Genomic DNA, 19,166 nt, shown 5'->3' with positions numbered 1-19,166 from the left:
GAAGAACATGGCCTGATTAGAAAGTGAGCAAGCTGCTGTTCAACATGGCTACCACAGGCAAGAAGGAGTGCTGGTTACAAGGGATAGTCTGGATAAGAGTAAGGCCTCTGCGAACGTAGAAGCACACACATGTCCCAGCAGAGAGGTGCTAACAATAGGAAATGCACCTTAGTGAGCTGTACATAAAAGTACATGTAATTTGTATGTGTCAAGATCTTTTTTTTGGTCAATTTTTCTCTCAAAGAATTACCTAAGGTATTGAACCTCAATTTTATGACTACAGCAATATATTTCATGTAGCCTGATGGTACGTTGACATAAAGCCCTTCAAAATACCACTCCTCCATTGATGTAATGCTATACCAGAAGCAAAGATTTTATTGAACATGTTATTCCTATAAAATTTTGCATCAAGTTACAGAAACAAATCTGAGTGTGGTATTTAAGTTTCATATTATGTATGTTTACGTACGAAAAGGCAGGGTTGCCAGGGTGGCGTGTTTTTGGTATGGTTTTGGTTTGTTTGTTTGTTTGTTGTTTTTTGGTTTTTTTTAATGTTTGCTTAAGATTTACTACTTGCAACAGAAGTTGTAAAAATTCTGCATGAAACTCAAAATACAAGAGTAGGAATTGTAGCAAATTATTTCAACACTAAAAATCAGCTACTGTTGTATAAACTATTACAGGTAATAAAAATCTTTCAAACAAATTATCTTTTAAAACAAATTTCATCAACCTAACAAAAATAATTTAACATCCAATTTCACTAATCTTTACAGTGAAATGTTTCATACACACATGTGCTTTGAAGAATTATTTATCAATAAACATGTAATATGAAATTCTGGTAATTACGTATCAGTGTGGCGTTTTTCCTTTCGTGGAAAGATCCAAAGCAACAAATTCTGAACTTTTCTTCTTCAGGGCAATTCAAGCCAAATAGGGCGTACAGTTGGCTGCAGAAAAAGTGGGGGAAGGTGGGAAGAAAGAGACTTTTGATTTCAGCAAGCATACTGTATTACCTATTCCAAGATGGACTTAAGTATTAAAGAACTTAAGATGATGGTGTAAAGAAAGCGTTCATGCCAATGCTGCATTCTTCCCTTTCCTCTGCACCCCTAATACTAACTCAAATCATTAAGAAATTACTTAGTCAACAGTTCAAGCAACATCAGAAAGGACCTAGTAAAAAAGAGAAATGAAAAATGAGAACTTCTTAATCTCAGGGTTTTTTTTTTCCTAAAAGCCTTATATTTTTAAAAAAAGCATTTTTCAGTACTGAACATAAGTATTTTCTCAGCCTGTATATATATTTTTAACCAAACTTTACAATAATGACCCCTTTGTTTCACCTCCACCGAACACACAATATTAATGAAGGCAACTTTAATGTGCACATTAGATCACTGTTTCGAGTTGTATTAATTTGTTACATATATCATACGTATCATAGCAGCAGTCTTTCGTATTGCATATTTAACAGTTTAGATGGGGTTGTACTATTAACTAAGTACCAAGTTCTGCCAGATACACCCTGCATAAACGAAACCCAACTTCACTGTGGTCATCAATGGACTAAAAAAGGGCATTAAATTCAGTCCTGTTTTGAAGTGACTGACTCTACTGAAATCAGCCAAGTTATTTCATGAATAAACATAGTCCAACATTGTTGTATCTTTCTTATTTATTTTTCTCCAAGTTCTTCTACACAGGCCCAGATTTACAATTTATGTTCCCTGTCCATAAGCAGCAGCAACAGAAAAATAACTGAATCTTCAGGACAAATCCTGGGTGACTCAGATTAGAAGCTTCGAGCAGTAAAGTTAACACCAAGCATGGATTTAATGCTATTTTCAAACTGCCTTATAAGCTTTTAAAAACCAATCTCACAACACTCAGAGAAGATGGTAATCCCCATTTTAAAAAATGAAAGAGGCCTCAGAAGTGACAGACACCCACACTTAAATTCATCCACAATAGCATATTCAAAAAAAGACATCTACCCTTGTAGCATAAAATGCAGAAAGTTAAAAATAACACTTTTTGCAAATCAGAGGAAACATTAGTATCCTTCTTTTCCATGAAACTGACTACCCAAAGAAATAGTCCAAGTCACCAGAGTCGTAACAACTCCACTTCCGAACATAAATTTAAACCCAAGCTGGAAATGCAGTAATTCAGAAATGACTGAAAAATGACTCAGAATCATTTTAGGAGTAAAAACTATAACCTTCCTTTGTGTTGCACAATCCACATGAACATCACACCAGGTGATGATCCGTCAACAGGTTCTACAACAGTAGAGCTATGGTCTCTTTTGGAAAAAAAGAAAACACTGGACAGAGTATTTCTACAAGCCTTCTCAGAGGTGTGTGTGGGGACACAACCTTGAGACCAACTTCTCTAACAAACAGCCCAAACAGTACTGCTAAGACAATGTCTTTGAGGGGGCAAAAACCTGCACCAAACACAATCCTGGGAGGTTCACTCATCTCTACTATCCCACTATGCTGCATTCAGGGACAGCAAAGTTATATATACTTGCTCAGGGGCTGTGATAAAAACCATTATGTATAGGTCATCATTTAAGACTTCTAAATTCATACTGTTAAGGAACATCTTATACTACATTCTGAGCCTTTCTAAAAATCACTAAAAAAAACCCCCACCAATCACCACTTATAACCTATATTTGCTAAACAAAGCCAGCAATTTCTGTATTTTTTTAAACATCTTACTTTTTGTACCAGGCTGTTGCTTCTTCCAACAGCAATATAGTTAATTTTGATAAAGCAAACAAAGGCAGTGTTGAAGTAAAGAAAATCCCCACAACAAAACAGTTAAATGAAAACATTTCACTTGAACTGTGACACCTTTAAGTTTAATGTCCAAATCTAGGACAGCAGTCTACCTATACGTTTGTTCTGAGACCCAGATGCTGAGTACAGACTCTTGAACTAGTTTATACGAGTTTTATCCTTGACTTGTAAATTGCTACTGCATGCAGTATTTAAGAAGCTTAAACAGGTGAATTCATAGTAGTAAGATATAATGCTTGCTCCACCTGTTTCAGCACAGTTTACCACACGCATTCTATATGGTGTACTGGAATTAAACTGTTATTTATGTGCTATAGTTAGTTATTAAAATGCTTTTCCTTGATTTAAATTTATCAGTATATTTTTCTTTTAAATACTTTTTTAAATACTTTAAAATACTCTCTTCTACCTAAAAATTAATTTCTACAATTGTGTCTCAGTGAGACATGGAATAGCATGTGTGAGTGAACAAAGAATACCCTATTGTGGAATACATGTCTAAAACCTGGCAGATCCCCAAAACTGAGGAAACCTTACCGAAACTTCTTCCCCATCACCCTTAAGTCAGACTCAGTAGAGAGAGAACTCCCCAGGACTCAGCCTTTGCTACAGAGGGTGTTATCTTCGGGACTTGAAAGAGGTTCTGACACCTAGTATTTCCTTAAACCAGTGGAATTCCACCAGCAGTGAATGAAAACAACCGCCACCACCCCCACCGCCAAATCATTCTCAGAAGAATGTCCTGCCTTTCCAGGGTTCAGATGTTTACTCTTACTAAAGAAAGGGAGGTGGAATTTTTCCTACAGAGAAATTCAGAGCACATCTATGCAACTTCAAATTCTCTTCTGCCTACACTTTGAAGTCATCTGGATGAGCCAGCTTGATTCCATAAGCTACAAAACTACACTACTGATGCAAAGGACATGAATGATACATAACATCTCCTGTTTTGGGATTGACTCTGCACTAACACTGCTTCTGGACGAGAGGTGGAATATAGAGTCTGTATTAATTAGCACAACTATACAGTCTCCAAATTGGAGCTGCCTCACATCTAGTCAGCCTCCAGGACAGGCAAGAGTAGGAAGTCTTACATGTTTTTCTAATTGGATACCACATTTAACAGCCAAGCACCATTTTGCAAACAACACTGAGGTGTTGTGTAGCTTCTAAAAACACAGACTTATTTGTGTTGAAATGAGATTCAAACTCATGGAAAAGGTATTAATTTCTTCTACAGGGCATTCAGGTTTTCTCCTATGCTGTTCTCCCCTACCCCCCAAACATTCACCTTCTTTAACATGTAGCTCTGCTCCCCTTCCCACAAATGGACATCCAGATGTAATTTCCATATATTTAAACAAGCCTGAGTTTTTTCACTTCCTTGATCTGTTCATGATTTACCTACTAACATTAAAACATAGCTTATTCATCTTTCAGTGAAACCATAGCTTTCTGTATTTCCTCCAAGCGTCGTTTTCAAAATACTCAGGTGACACCAAGTGGTTAATTGTTGTACTGCTGTCTGTTTAGGACTACTGTATGCAGTGTGAAAGTAAATACAGAAATACATATCACCAAAAAAAAGCCAGAGTGCTTTGAGATTATTAATCATAACAGTCCAATTTTAAAATTCTATCAAAGCAGCCCTTTCTCATTCACTTCCTTATATGCTGCTTATATGCTTTAAAAAGAAAAAAAACTTGTACCATCATCAAAAATTAAGTGGGAAGTTCCTGTAAGAGAAGTTACTTACCAGAAGAAATTATTCCCTATGTCATCCTTGTACACTCATGCTTATACTAAGTTGCTTCCAAGAAGAAACACACTCAGACTTTTCTCAAAATCACTGCTACTTGTAAAAAAAAAAAAAACAGAACAAAAAAAATAACTACCCACAACACATGCATTCATGCAGCACCATTCAACATGCCAAGCCATACAACACACACTTCAGTGAGAAGGAAGGATCCTCTGCCACATCTAGCAACTCTTCTTTAGCTTCAGATGTTTCTTTCAACATAGTGTATATCTTAAGTTGGAACAAAATCAACTTCCGTAGATTAGATAGGGAAAAGAAATTCTATTTCTAGACTCCTTAGGGCTATGTTTCAGTATCACGACAATGCCAACATCAAAAAGAGGGTTTTTATCAAACATGAAAGAGGTGTATCTTTCAAAAGTCAGCCATGTATGTTTGCTTTGAAATAGGGCTCTGCATGCTCTGTGCAGAGCCAAATCCTCAGAAACAATGCACGGAGGCCATCAAAACAAAAAAGTTTTATAGTTCAAAGATAACACGTCAGCATTACCAGTACTTGGCCATTAGGTGGACAGCTTTTAAAAACCAAACCTGGAATTTGGGAATTCTGCTAAGTAAGAATTCACACTAATCGTGATCATATGACACACTGAAGTGCTAAAAGCTTTAAAATACTGTTAATTTAAATTCACCTTAAAATGTTTTCCCTATAGCACTTGTAACTATAATTGCAGAGATAAAAATCTCAACACATACTTTCTTCATTTTTTTAAACTTGTTTGCATTCTGGATTTGACCACAGCTATGAATAATCATTCTTAGTCTAATTTTTTTTAATTGTTCTGGTGATACTTTCCCTAAGAAGTATAGGATAGAAAATATTATCTTTAGGATAATGCTATCTGTAAGCCACATAATGGGCAGGTATGCATGGTCAAGCATAGAACCTGAAGCTGTCTTCATTCTTCTTTAAAGAAGAGCCTTACACCACTATTTTGAGTTTAGCATCCTTTTTATCTTTTGTGTTCAGGATAACACGGGGTATAAAGGTATGGCCCTAATTTTCATAGCTAGAAAAAAAAGTGGAAACAGACACTTAACCAGTAAAATGCCCCCCACAGTGTGTACAAAACCAGGCACAGATACTTAGCTGTTTTATTATTAAAAATAAATAATTCTGATCACTGTGACCATCTGAAAGTATCAAGAGGTGACCTACTAATGCAAACCAAACATCACTGCTGAAGGCTTTGCATTTTGGAGATTCTTCTTCCTCTAAGGCCTTCTGGGCATGCAGAAACAAAACCAAAGATAAGCAAGATTCTAAGCAAGAAGAAAAACCTTGTTTACATTTCAGTTATGCATTGCAAAAAAAGGCATCACAGTCAAGCCTGAAATAAGTCTGCTACAAACTGCATCAAAAAGAAAAATCTCACCACAGCCTAAGTACCAAGAGACTTTCAGAACAAGTGCTAAGTAGCAGTGCTAGGAAGAGAAGGATGGCAACACTATTTTACCAGTTTGCTATCAGCAGTAGCTTTTCCAATCCACCAAAATTAGAACAGGTGAGGAAAAAAAGAAGAAAAAAAAAAAAAAAGAAACGGAAAAAAAAAAACCAAACAAAAGAGGGGAATAGAAGGGAACAGAAAAGTCTTTCTTAAAGCGTTTCTCAGGAACAGAAGAAGTCATCACTAACACAGGACTCCACTTAACCTTTCAGTTACTATTTCTGCTTCCATTTCCCTGAAAATTTAGTTTCACTAGGCCAAAATTATTAAGTAAAAGCATTTTAATAAACACTTCTTTATCTGTTCTCGTTTCTCTTCCTTCCATTCCTAAAGCAAAATCAAGCTTTAAATTTTGTACAAGCAGTCCTGGGCCCTGTATGCATGCATAGCTAATCAGAAAATGATTATTTACAGTATTGTACAATCTCATTGTGCTTCTGTCCAGAGCTGCACTATACAGGATCACCAAGTCTGATGCCTCAGACACTGCCTAGCCCACACACAGTAGGCACTATCCACAGAGAATGCCACTCCTTTCAAACCTGGGAGTCCATGGCTTAAGAAGGCCAGTATTTTAAACTAGAATGTGAAAAAACACAGCAGTGTATTAATAAACTGAAATAATAGTAATTGAAATACAACACTGTTTGAACTCCCTAGATGCTGTAAGAAACTTGGAAAGAACTTGCCTAACACCACTCCAAAAAACAAAACACTCCCAAACAACGCTGGCATTGCTCCAATTCTGAATTAAAACAAACAAACAAACAAAGAAAAACACCCCAAAAACAAACAAACAAAAAAAAACACAAAAAAAAAAAAAGAAAAAAGAAAAAAAGAGAAAACCACCAAAAACACAACAACAAAAAAAACGTACAATCCCGAAAAAAACTGACTTTCTACACACAATTAGGTAAGAAACTATTCTGTATTATCTGAACAAGCCTATCACCTCCAACATAATTCTTCACAGAAAGAAATTCTACACAGAATGAAAAAAAGAAAAAAAAAAAAACAACAAACCTCTGGCTCTAGGATTCATTAGAAACATTTTTTTGTAATGACAAAAAAATATTTACATTGTTCTACGAAAGACTAGCAAGAATTCATTTCAGGATACAGCACCTATTGATCTAGTCAATGTTGAAAGAAACCATGCAACAAATACACAAGAACGTTACTCAGCAGATCAGCGAAATTACGTGATGGTTCATAATACTTGCAAAATTATAAAGATCAGTCCTATCTCATCTTCAAATATACCAGGATGTAAAGGCCAGAAAGACAAAAAGAGCTAACTAAGCAGAAGAGAAACTCTTCAAAAGAACAAGTGGAATACATTATACAAAGCTTTGCCTGGACGTAGGAGTAGTTTTCAAACCATTGTGATACGGCTCTGTAACAGCCTTCAAATCTCAGTACCAAAGAACCAAAATTCTGATTTCTTTGAGGATGAAATTTGATCAGATGATGACTACAATTACTAATGAAACAACCCGGCACTAGAAATCAGTTCTGTGTTCTGAATGCTGTGTGCTGAATGTTCTGAAAAATGCTGGGCAGGATGGCTAAAGTGTTACGTTTTGTATTATTTATGTATTTCACTTTACAGAGCAACAGAGATAACACTGTCAGAACTGCAGTGATCTGTCGTCTTAGTTATGAAAAGAATAGATTTTACCATAGCTTTTTATAATACAAAAACTTCCCTTTTCTAGTAGTTGCATTCTAATTTTAAGAAACGGAATATATATCAGTGAAGATGCTACACTTAGAAAGTAATTAAGAATAACTGTATCCCTATTTTCTCCCATTTTCTGGTTAAAAAAAAAAAGAACGAACGAACACTAAATGACAGTACTCTTTACCCAAAGATAATACATTAGAGCCATGTAATGATACTCTGCTATAGCCTTAAGAATGTCTATAAAGAGGAATCAAAAAAGCTTCCCAAAACTATTTATTCATCTGAATATGGATCTACCACTTCTGTTTTCCCTATTGATAATAAATCAAGAACACAGACAGCCTTTCAAGTAAATTTTCAGCACCATAATCATCACACAGATAACCTTATAACTAAGTCACTTAACATGTCATCTAGTTCTTCCTTATAAATCATTATGGTAGATAAATGAAAGCAAAAACGGCCCTAGCATTGCACTGAATAGATGTTTACGGAGTGTTTCTTCAGTGCTCTCACCTGATGGTCCACACTCAGCTGACTATACAAGAAACAATTCTTCTGTGGATTCACCTACACTTTATATAAAGATAACCATATAAGCCGAGATATATACACAAAGAACAATTTTCAAGTTAACTTTTCTAGCTTCAGTTCTTAAGAACTAATTGAAAGCGTTTATGCTTACCTAGATGTAGAAGTGTGAACTGTGCTGCCAATTCCTTTGCACCTTCGACTGTTGTACAGAGTTTGTCTGGCATGAAATAACTCTGGGAACCATCTGCAATACTAAGAATAAACACCTTGTACACCAGGAGTATTTTCCCATCCTGACTTGTGGTTGAATACAAGTAGTATTCTGGTGGTGCCCAGTTATTTTTATTGCAAAAATAATCCAGATGCATTGCTGCAGAACTGAAGTGACTGGATTTTAAAGAATACATGCTAATTGGAGTTAGCTTTATTCCTGGAAAAAATGGGTATGTACATCTTTCAACTTCAGGAGGGCCTGGACTGTGCTGACCATTAAGACGAACTGAAAGACTTGCTGGTTTCCCTAAGGATTTTTGATGACCATCTTCTCTGTTAGGAAACCCTAAGAGATTTTCAGAACCGGGACTTATCTGACCATTAAAATGTTGCTTCCAAGTACCTTCTTTGTTAACTGGCTTTGCCAGTGTTACCTCAATACTAGCTCCATCAATGCACTTTCCATTCATTACAGACATAGCAGCAACTGCATCTTCTCGGTGGAAAAAATGAACAAAAGCATAGTCTCTCAGCTTCTTTACACGTTCAACTACTCCTGGCTTGAACTTGTTGAATTCAGCTTTAATTGTGTCCTCTGTAGTAGATATCATTAAATTTCTTACATATAATACTTTAACTCTCTGCATTGTTTCTTCATCAACTTCTTTCTCTGGGTCTGCCCAGTCTACTTGAATAGTATGACCCCAGAGTTGGAAAGTTCCTACAGTAAAGAAGCATTACACCAGTAAGAAATGCAAAAGAAAACAAAATCATTCTTATCAACTACCTCTAGAAAAAGCAAATATGATGCATGCCACTTGAAACAGTGTTTTTTGTTGCCTGCATCTACTTAAGCAAAATAGATAAAAAATATTACTATTTGAAATTATTAAAGAAAGTAAGACTGCAAAAATTCAAAATGTTCTATCTGTACCTTTTGGGTTCCTTAAGCACCATAAGCTGCTAAAACACAGACTTCGTGATTTTGTGTCATGCATACACACGTGTATATAAAGCAACCATAAGCAACATACTATTTTACTAGTTAGTGAACACAGCATCTTCAATAATACTACCACCTTAAAAAGTAAGGTCAACACCAGGAAAAAGTCATCTAAATGTATATGCACTAGCACAAGCCTTACTCTATGTTGCAGCACACACTGAAACCATAAACTAAAAAAAAAAAAAACCCACCTTGTTACTCACTTCAAGTCAACATTTTGAGTATCATACAACTAGTTTATTTTACATTCAGTGATCTGGCTGTATTTTTCCCATTACTTTGCAAGGCCTATGTAAGTCTTAGGTAACATTCCTTCCTAATGCTCTGTCAGTGATTAACACAATACTTGCCTAGATCTTAGCCTTAATAAATACAGGGAGTTTTGCCATTCATTTCAGCAAGGCCAATGCTGTATTATCTGTTTTAATGACTTTGCTTCTCCAACTATATTGTTTCATTTCCTCCCAATTTAATTTCTCTTCCTTTCTCTTCCAGGATTTCCCTTTTTAACTGTACCTTTACCTATTCCCTCCTCTTTCACTACATTTAATCCCTTCTACTTTCCCTCCCTCAAAAGGTATAAAAAAAGGTGCAAAGAAGACGTCGTCTTCCACTTGTTAAACTCTTAAAATTATTTTCTAGTAAAAGATTAAAGACTTACTTTCAAACATTTTTGAAATACGAAACATCAACAACATCACTGATGACACTCAATGAAAATAAGGGACACATTCCAAGCATTCTATTTTTTAAGCTCAGCTTTAAGAGAATTCATGTGCAGAGACTAGTGCATGCAAATGAAAACTGGATGTGTGCCCAAGCAAATACATATCTTGGTGAAAATTACAGTAACTTGTGTTTATAAAACAGATGTCTGCTCTTTCATTCTCAGAACTGCTTAAATTTCAGATTCTTTAAAAAAAAGAAAAGAAAACAAAACAAAACACCAACCAAACAAACAAACAAAACACCAACCAAACAAAAACACACCAACCAAACAAAAAAAAACCCTGATTCATGAACCAAATTTAAAAAATCCTCTTTAGCTGAAAGGCCGTATTGCAGTTTTGTAACTCTCACAATACCTTAAAGAAAGGAAAACAGGGACGATCCACCATCCCCCACAAAACGGAGAGATACTCCCCCAAAACCTCAATTTAATTACGAACAGGTTTACCTGGGATTAGCCGCCTTCTAGCCATCGCAGCTGCTCTGTGAGATTCATATTCTACAAAAGCAAAGCCACGATTTTTAGTTTTGTCAGTGGCATTTGGATAAACAATGACATCCACCACTCCTTCTGTAACTTTTTTCATTTCGTTCAGTATTTCTTCTTTCTTCTTTTCTTTTGGAATTGCTCCAATAAATAGTCTGCAGTTGTCCAAGCTTACACAGACACCAATAAATTTTCCTGGACGAATTTCGTAATTATTAAGAATCTTGATGGCTAGCTGGGCTTCCTCTTTAGTAGTGTACATCACAAAAGCATAGCCTCGATTCTCACCACTGAATTCCATCATCAGTCTGAACTCATAGATCTTCCCAGCTCTCTCGAAAACAGGAACTAATTCATCTTCATACACATCACGAGGAATCTTACCCACAAAAACTTCACATCCACGAGGTGGTGGAGGACCTTCCCAACCTTAAAAGAAATTGTCCAACAGCAATCTTAGTACAAATGCCAGATGGGTACACTTCCCTCCCCCATAATTTGGAGGTGGGAGTTATTTATTTATTTTTAGTTTCAATTTAAAATCGGCATATTCTCATCCATTATTTAATTCTTATTTTTGTTACGCTTAAATATAAATTGTGGGCTTATGGCATTTTTTAATTTCTTTTAATTCTGTCTTCTGTTTCTTTCACTGGAATCTGTGTGACAACCCATTGAACCTAGCATTACTTAAAACACTGATAGGTTTGCTATAAAAGTCTACATTTCAATCATTTTTTGCCCCTTAAAATTATATGTCAGTTATTAATACAACTGATAGGTGATAATTGAGAAAGAACCTAAGCTGTATTTTCTACTCTAACATTTTAAAGTTGCAAATGTTTCTCTGTACTTCTCGCACATATTTTAAGAAATTTTGGTCAGGATCCCCAGTGCAGTATTTTTTTTTTCTTGACATCATTAAAAAGGTCCAAACATTCACACACTCTTTTATATTTCTGCCATATACGCTGAAAGGTATGTTCAACAGATAATGTAAAAATGCATACGTACATTTAAAAATATGGGGTTATGGTCTGGAAATATGGCACTCCATTTTCCCAAAATATGCATTTAAAAAAAAAAGCTTGGTTGGTTTTGTTTAATTTTTTTTTTTTAAACAAATTAGACAAACAAATCAGGCAGAAGTTTCAAAGGCAGACAAACATGTCATAACTAACAGCCTTTTCTGAAGCTTTGACAAGAAAGGTTCTCTGCAGGAGAGAAATCATGGAGTACAAAGCTGGTAGAAAAAAGTAATACAAAATTTGGTAAGTACTAGTATGAAATGACAAAGCATAAGGAGGCAAGGTGAAAAAAAAAATTACTGTTGACAAGTTAAAACAAGAAGATAATTAAATATTTTACTTTGGCATGAAGTTCAGAATAAATTATATTTAGGCGATTTTGTAATTAACTTAAAACTTTTTCTGTCATGTAAGTATCATCAAAGATCATGTAATTTACTCATGAAACAAATTTTTAACAGAATTGGGAAATTTTTGCCTTCTCACAGAATATATTTTCATCTATAAGCTGTACACTAAGAACTACATTGTACACAAGGAACCTAGGAAGGCATCAGAATTGATATGCATTTGGAGCCACGCTGCCATGGCTTATCTAGGAAAAAGTTTGGCTCCGTTTCACACAACATTCAACATCTTTATCATTTTCAGCTTTATAAACATTTATGACCACTTCAGCTGAGGTCTGAAGGACATGGCAAGTAACACAATTTGCAAGCTAGTAGTGCCATCACACAGATCGTGCCAGTCAGTTGCCCATATAAAAAAGCATAAACCAGCAGTACACCATTTAGGAGCTCCAAAGACAAAAGCAACCGCACGCCTTAATCAGGAAAAAAGGGAGGAGGCTATGCTTGGTTGTGTAAGTCAGTCATGAAATTAAATAACAATGTTCATTTATTAACTAGACAAACTTTTACCATCATCCTCAGCCTGGTAACTGATTGTTAAACAGTGATTCTCAGTAAGTAAAGCCATTTACCATTCAAAAAGCCCACCTTCTGATTTTAAAGCTTCATACTAACTCAGCATTACAGCACATTACTGCCAACTGGGAGTAAGTTATGATTCCTGACTTAAAGAAAACCTGGTCTGTGGCATATTTGCCAATGAGCAACACGTACTGAACAGAGAAAACATGGCAACAGTACACCAAAAGAACCATTCCTCAAATAGTTACCAACTGACCAGAGACTTTCCTTGACTGGGTACTTGATTCATCACTGGACAATAGATTATGGACTATTTTTTTGCAGCAGTTCAAGTAATCAAACTGCAATCAACATTATAGTTCTAATCCTCCCACTGTTAGTGAGATCCATGCCATCTCAAATTTTCTTCCACGTAATTCAAAAAAATGACTTACATACCTAATGACATTATTATGTCTGCAGCAATCTTAAGCAGAGGACCCAACCAAAGCAATGAAAATTTGCTTTCTTAACCTTTTTGTTGCGTAAGTTGAACAAGAACTGCGCTGTTGCCAGCTGGGGGGGGGATCATTTTTGGGGGTAATTTTGAGCCAGATCAGCTGCTTGCTCTGGATAATGTGCCAGTCAGATAAACAAAACGGTAAGAGGAAAACAGAGCTGACAGGGAGACTGTCTCCTCCGGCTACAACACAAGCTTATAGAAACCATATCTTCAGCAAAATTCACAGCGAAACTCTTCATTTACAAACAGTAATTGTAATTTATTACAAGCCATCTCAAACATTCAAGTCTCATCTGGCCTAGAAAACCATTTATAGTAACTTATGGTAATTTCTAGCCTAAGCAAGTATGAAAATACATGAAGATTTAACAGAGAGGTATATAATTAATGTCAATGAACTGATTTATGGACGATATACCTCGTCAAACACATCTAGTTTCAGAAAAGATTAACAAATTTCATTAATAAAAGTAACTTTGCCAAACAAATACACTTAATACTGCCTAATGTTCTAATTAAAAATCATAATTGTAACGTAAAAAACGTATTAAGTAATTTAAGAACAGGCTGAGCCCTCAGAAAGTAGTCAGTGATGCCTCCAGTTCTTTTTTCAGAGCCATTTTCAAAATAATTTCACAGGGCTATACTTGCCTATTTTATATAGGCTAGTAAAAGTACGTACATAATTTTAGACAGGAAAAACTGTCGAAGAGAAATAATTTTGACACAGCTGTATCTTAAATTACATATAGCAATGAGCAATACAGTTCGTGCTTATGAGCATGACTTATAAAGATATGGGATCATGGGCCACAAGTAAGAATGAACTGAAACAGTAGCACAAAAATTTTCCTTCTTTCTGATCGTGTAAGTGCATAACCTGACTCAAAAAGAAGAGTTACTGTACTCCATGTGATACAACCAGGACTAATGGCGAAATTCTTGTACACTGCTGATACCAACGATGACACTGGAAAAATTATTCAAAGTAAAAGAAATGCTTCATAAAGATTTAAGGCATTTAATTCATTTCATCAGAGCAACAGGAAATGTTAAGATAAAGGTAACTGACACAGCGTTATTACAAAGAATTACAGGTACTAGGTATTTCATCAAGAAAATTCGAAAAAACTATTTCAGACTAGAAATAAAGTCCAAATGCAGCAGGAAAGATGCTAACCATCTTAACTAGCAAAGTGTAGCAGTAGACAATTCCACCTTTTAAAGTTCTCAAAATCAAACCCAGATACTTTTCTGAAAATGTCTCTTAGCCAAAGTCATCAGGCTCAACACAATAACAACTGAGCAGAAAGTAAATGTGTAAGATACACAGAAGTTCAAACTAAATGATCTAGAAGCCACTTATTTTCTTAACAGATTCTTCACATAATAGAGGAATTCTTCTTGAATAGGGGAATAATGACAAAAAAGATAATTAGGAAAAAAATTTATGTATCTACTGAAATATTATTCCTCCTCCTCTGTTCAAGTGTCTTCACTCAAAACAGTAATAAATTCAATCATTTGGGTTTTATCCTTTTATTTCACAAACTGTCAGCCTTTGCAGCACGAGATAAACCCATTAGTTTCCAGCACTCGTACAAGCATGCATTGAAGTTGAATTACCTCACAACATCTTCAAACAAAAACACCCGTCATCAGTCCTACTTAAAACTCAGTGTCATTTAAACTTATTTTGGATGGCAGATTTAAAGTGCTGAACAAAGGCTTTTCCTTGCACTACCTGTGAGTGTTACTTGTTTTCTGTAAACTAAATCCGCAGCAGCAGTTTCAGCAAAAGTATTTTATCAGGGGATGGGGCTATTTCAGGAGCTTTATTATTGCCAAGTTACTTAATCACATTATCAGATATGTTTTTGAAATGGCATTTAATACACAAGAAAAAAATTAAGTCTTCTAATGCGGTAACATCCTGAAAAGTGTTTACTAAATCCAATAGCCACTGTTTCCAAATTGCAATGTACATATTCCATATACTGCAGGACTTAATTTTACTTTTTTTTTGTCACTGACTTTAGTGGAAACATAATTGGGCATATAGAAAAACATTTTGGTGACAAAGTTTGTTTTCACTGCATCAGTTAACTTTCCAGTTCAAGTGCATAAGTCTCCCGTTTGCACCGCGACAATAAAAACCCAAACCACCATAAATTAACCACGATGATGATTATAGTTTTTTGTAGCATCCATACAATTTCCATTATTTTCTGGGACTTTTATCAACTGTTATTATCTGTTTACACATGGATACATACTTGACAATTTCTGTTTTCCAGTGTATTAAGTGAAGAAACAATAATACATGAATAATAAACTCTGACTGTTGTACTTCACTGTTAAAAATACATCCAAAGAATGATAAAAGCTCCAGAAGCTCAGCATTTATCAATTTTTCTTCTCAGAATGAAGGGGGGGGGCGGGGACGAGGTTATGTTAGATACGGAAACCAGATCAGTCAACTTTGAAAACAAAATGAGTTAGATTATCTTCACTGGTGCTATCTCAGAGAACAGAGGTTTGTTAAAAAAAAAAATACATGCTTTGGCCAATGCAAGTGGTAAGACAAGAAATAAAGTAGGTTATGCCTGCTGTCACCAACTTGTTTGTCCCTTCTGTGCCACTAAACGTTTTCAAGCGTGTTCTCAGTCATGTGGAACACACTCAGTACTTTCAAGTCCACATTTGTTTTGCTGTCAACTTTAGCTGCTTTTAAAGCTATGACTTCTTGATCCACCCAGAGCCAATGTTCAACATAGTCTAGCACAAGAAATCTTAAACTCCTGGAAACTGTAAAGCATATCAGGACCCTGTATGTGTTGTGCTTCTTACACTCTCTCCCTAAGCATCTACTACTGGTCACTGTCAAGATACAGGACATGGGGCTACACAAATGTTCAGTCTGATTCAGTACAGCTCTCCTTACAGAAAATAAACTCCAACTTCGTAACCTCAAAAGAAATGCTTACCTGGTGGAGGACCACCAAATTTTCTTTGCCCATTTTCTTGAACCATGCTGTATCCAGTCTTCTCCATCAGGGCCAGTAAAGCAGCCTCATTCTGAGTGCCACTCCGGATTTTCCCACATCCATTTGTTGCAGCTTTATTTTCCTCATGCATATCTGCAATAGCTTCAACAGAACATTGCAGATATTTAAATTCAGATAATTCTAAATTGTTATATGTATACAGAAGCTACCAAAGCACAGAAGAACAACCTATGCTATACTTGCCTACTTACTATGACTTTATTTAGCATAAGGCTTCAATCCTACATCCAACTACTATCATCTATGTATTTGCTTTCAAAACATCGTTCTGTAGCTGTGATAATCTTGAACTTTAAACAGCAACTATATATTCTATATGCATTTCATAACTGGTATCACAACTATTTTCCAAGTATGCTGCCCTTCAAGTATAATAATGAGTTCTTTCATAAATCATGTTATCACAGTTGAGTAGAGACCTGTATGCTACTCAGTGACAAATTCCACTTTATTACTACACTTTACAGAAATACCAATGATTTAAAAACTGTATTTTATTACAAAAATACTTAAAAATACATTAAGTCCATGCCTAATTAATATAAAGAATTCAAAGAATTCAGGAACAAAAGTAATTTAATTAAAACCAATATATAATAAAACTAGGCAGAACTGTCTGGCAAAAGTAAGGGGTTGAAATAATCCCACCTCTGGCATCCTTATTTTCATGCCGTTATCCATTTTCACAATTTCCAAAACTAAAAACCTTTATCAATACAGTTGTTGCTGCTCTATTCACTATTTCCCTGGCATGCCACAATCTTGTACAACAGCTTTAGGTTGCTGTCACCTAGGTGATGGGAAACAATCACACCACGGAGCCCATTTGGTAATTACCAACTTTACTAGTAAAGCCTCTAAAAAAAATTAACTTTCAAGTCAGTTTTTTTTTTCCACTGCCTTTTTCCTTCCCCAATGTATATCTTCTTTTCCCAAGATTTTCTGCCTTAAGGTCTGCAATACTTAGACAAGCAATCTTCAACACTTCAACCCTTTGCCCAAATGGTATGTCCAAGTGCTATGCCACTCATTCTCCAAAAGAAATGCTGCCCAAAAAATCACCACCAGAAAAATAAGCTACAACTCCTGTTTCTTCTTTAACGTCCCTTTTATTTTCAGCCTGCTTTGTCTTCGGGATCAGGCTCCAATAAATAATGTCCTGAGACCTCAGCAGTTTATTTTTTCCAAGAAGAACAGTTAAAAACAGCTTCAATTCCACACAGATGTTTCTTGTCAACTATTATTTGCTGAACAATGAGGCTTCCTAGTTAAGGCCTCAATTAATAAAGCATCTGGAAAGCAGAGGATAACGGAAACGAAATCAAGGACAGTAAAGAGTGCATAAGCATTCACGTGTCTGTCTCTTCATTAGACTTCACTACTCAAGGTCCCAAGAAACCAATTATCTCAAGCACTGCCATAAACTCAAACTTGTTGCACTGAACCAAACGGTGCCGAAAGAGGAGTTCAAAAACAGTTACAATCGCATCCTTTTTCTACAGTCTGAAGCCACCTTCTCCTCTTCAGCTTGTCACTTCTCGTGCTTTTGTACAAACTAAACTATTACTTTTAGCTTGATTATCCAAACGAGCACCGTTATCTGCACAGATTATTTATTTTACCTGACAGCTGGCTGTGTAATTCCCTACCACTAGCAGAAACAAGAATTAGTAAAAATAAAGCCATACACAGTAGTTAATGTAGCAAATGTTATCCCACCCATCTTTATATATAAAAGTTTTCAGATGATTGCTGGTCACACTAAGCAAGCTTTTGCCTCCATGCTCAAAAACATTAACCATCCCCATGGTTGCTAGTCCTTTTATTCTTCACTTACGTATTCCACTGAAACTACCCCAGTATCTCAAATTAAAATGATTTTGCACAAATTGAAGTTTTTCAAAAGATTATGCACTACATTTATGGAGCGATTAAGCCCCTTCCACTGCCACATTTATGCACGTTAAGCAATGATATTACTGTCCAGAGGTGGGCTTTTTTTCCTCCCAACAGCTTAGTCATTTCAAATGTGCTTTGAATCAAAGTAATAATGAAACTATTCTTCAGTGCATTCTTTTCACAACAGCCTTCGTATGACATTACAACAGACTCTACACATCCCTTAATTAGAATGGTGATAGAATAAACATAACTGCAATTTCTTCCATCCTAGAAAAAGACGGCTCTTGGTGGAGATATATTTTGTCTTTTCCATCAAGCTGATATTCATTTTGGGGGAGGAATCCCTGCAAGCAACCACTCTGGAGAACTTAAGTTTATATGACACCATTGCTGGTCATTAAAAAAAGCCAATCCCCAAACAACTCCTGGCTTCATCAAAATGAGATTCCAGAAAGGAAGCAGGGTAGAACACAAAAAACCGCCCAACAGACAACAGCAGTAACAGCATGATTCTTATCTGCTAGAAGCGGTGTCCCATCTCCTTTCAGCAAGTGAATTACATCTACTGCGTTTCACAGCCTACAAGCTGCAAGGAGATTCGGTAATCGGGAAATCTCTCGGCAGTTTCAGGCCTAACAAGGTATCGAAACAGACAACAACAAAGTTGGGGAAAGGGAGAGATAAATTATTTTTCTCTTTGTCTCAGTGAGTTTAAACATCCAGACAAGAAGAACGTAAGAGCAGCAAGGGGACACCAGATTAAAATCGTGGGAGTTAGTGAGTGTGCCCACAGCGCTCCCAGAGAGGTAAAGAGGCACTGAGGAGTTAGGACAAGAGACTAGTCGACGAAGCAAGCGGACATGGAACAGGCTCCAGGACGAAAACGCCACCTGAAGAAGCAAGACGGACACGTGGGACAGGGAAAGAAAAGAGAGAAAAACACGATCCCGGAAATACCCTGCGCTACTCTCGCCGACTCGCAGGTTGAG

General features: G+C 36.0%; 1 protein-coding gene across 1 annotated transcript; it reads right to left on the bottom strand.

The window, feature by feature from the left end:
- Positions 1–930: 930 nt before the first annotated feature.
- RBM46 (RNA binding motif protein 46) lies at positions 931–16,348 on the bottom strand. Its single transcript, XM_009574031.1, is given in 5 exon segments — positions 931–958; positions 2,495–2,552; positions 8,462–9,244; positions 10,707–11,174; positions 16,195–16,348. Coding segments are annotated over 5 exon segments (1,488 nt in total). The 5' UTR covers positions 16,346–16,348.
- Positions 16,349–19,166: the final 2,818 nt, after the last annotated feature.

This window comes from Fulmarus glacialis, unplaced genomic scaffold, assembly GCF_000690835.1.
Source record: "Fulmarus glacialis isolate BGI_N327 unplaced genomic scaffold, ASM69083v1 Scaffold39133, whole genome shotgun sequence".
NCBI lineage: Eukaryota > Metazoa > Chordata > Aves > Procellariiformes > Procellariidae > Fulmarus > Fulmarus glacialis.
The sequence above is the reverse complement of the archived record's forward strand: the minus strand, read 5'-3'. Positions and strand labels throughout refer to the sequence as shown.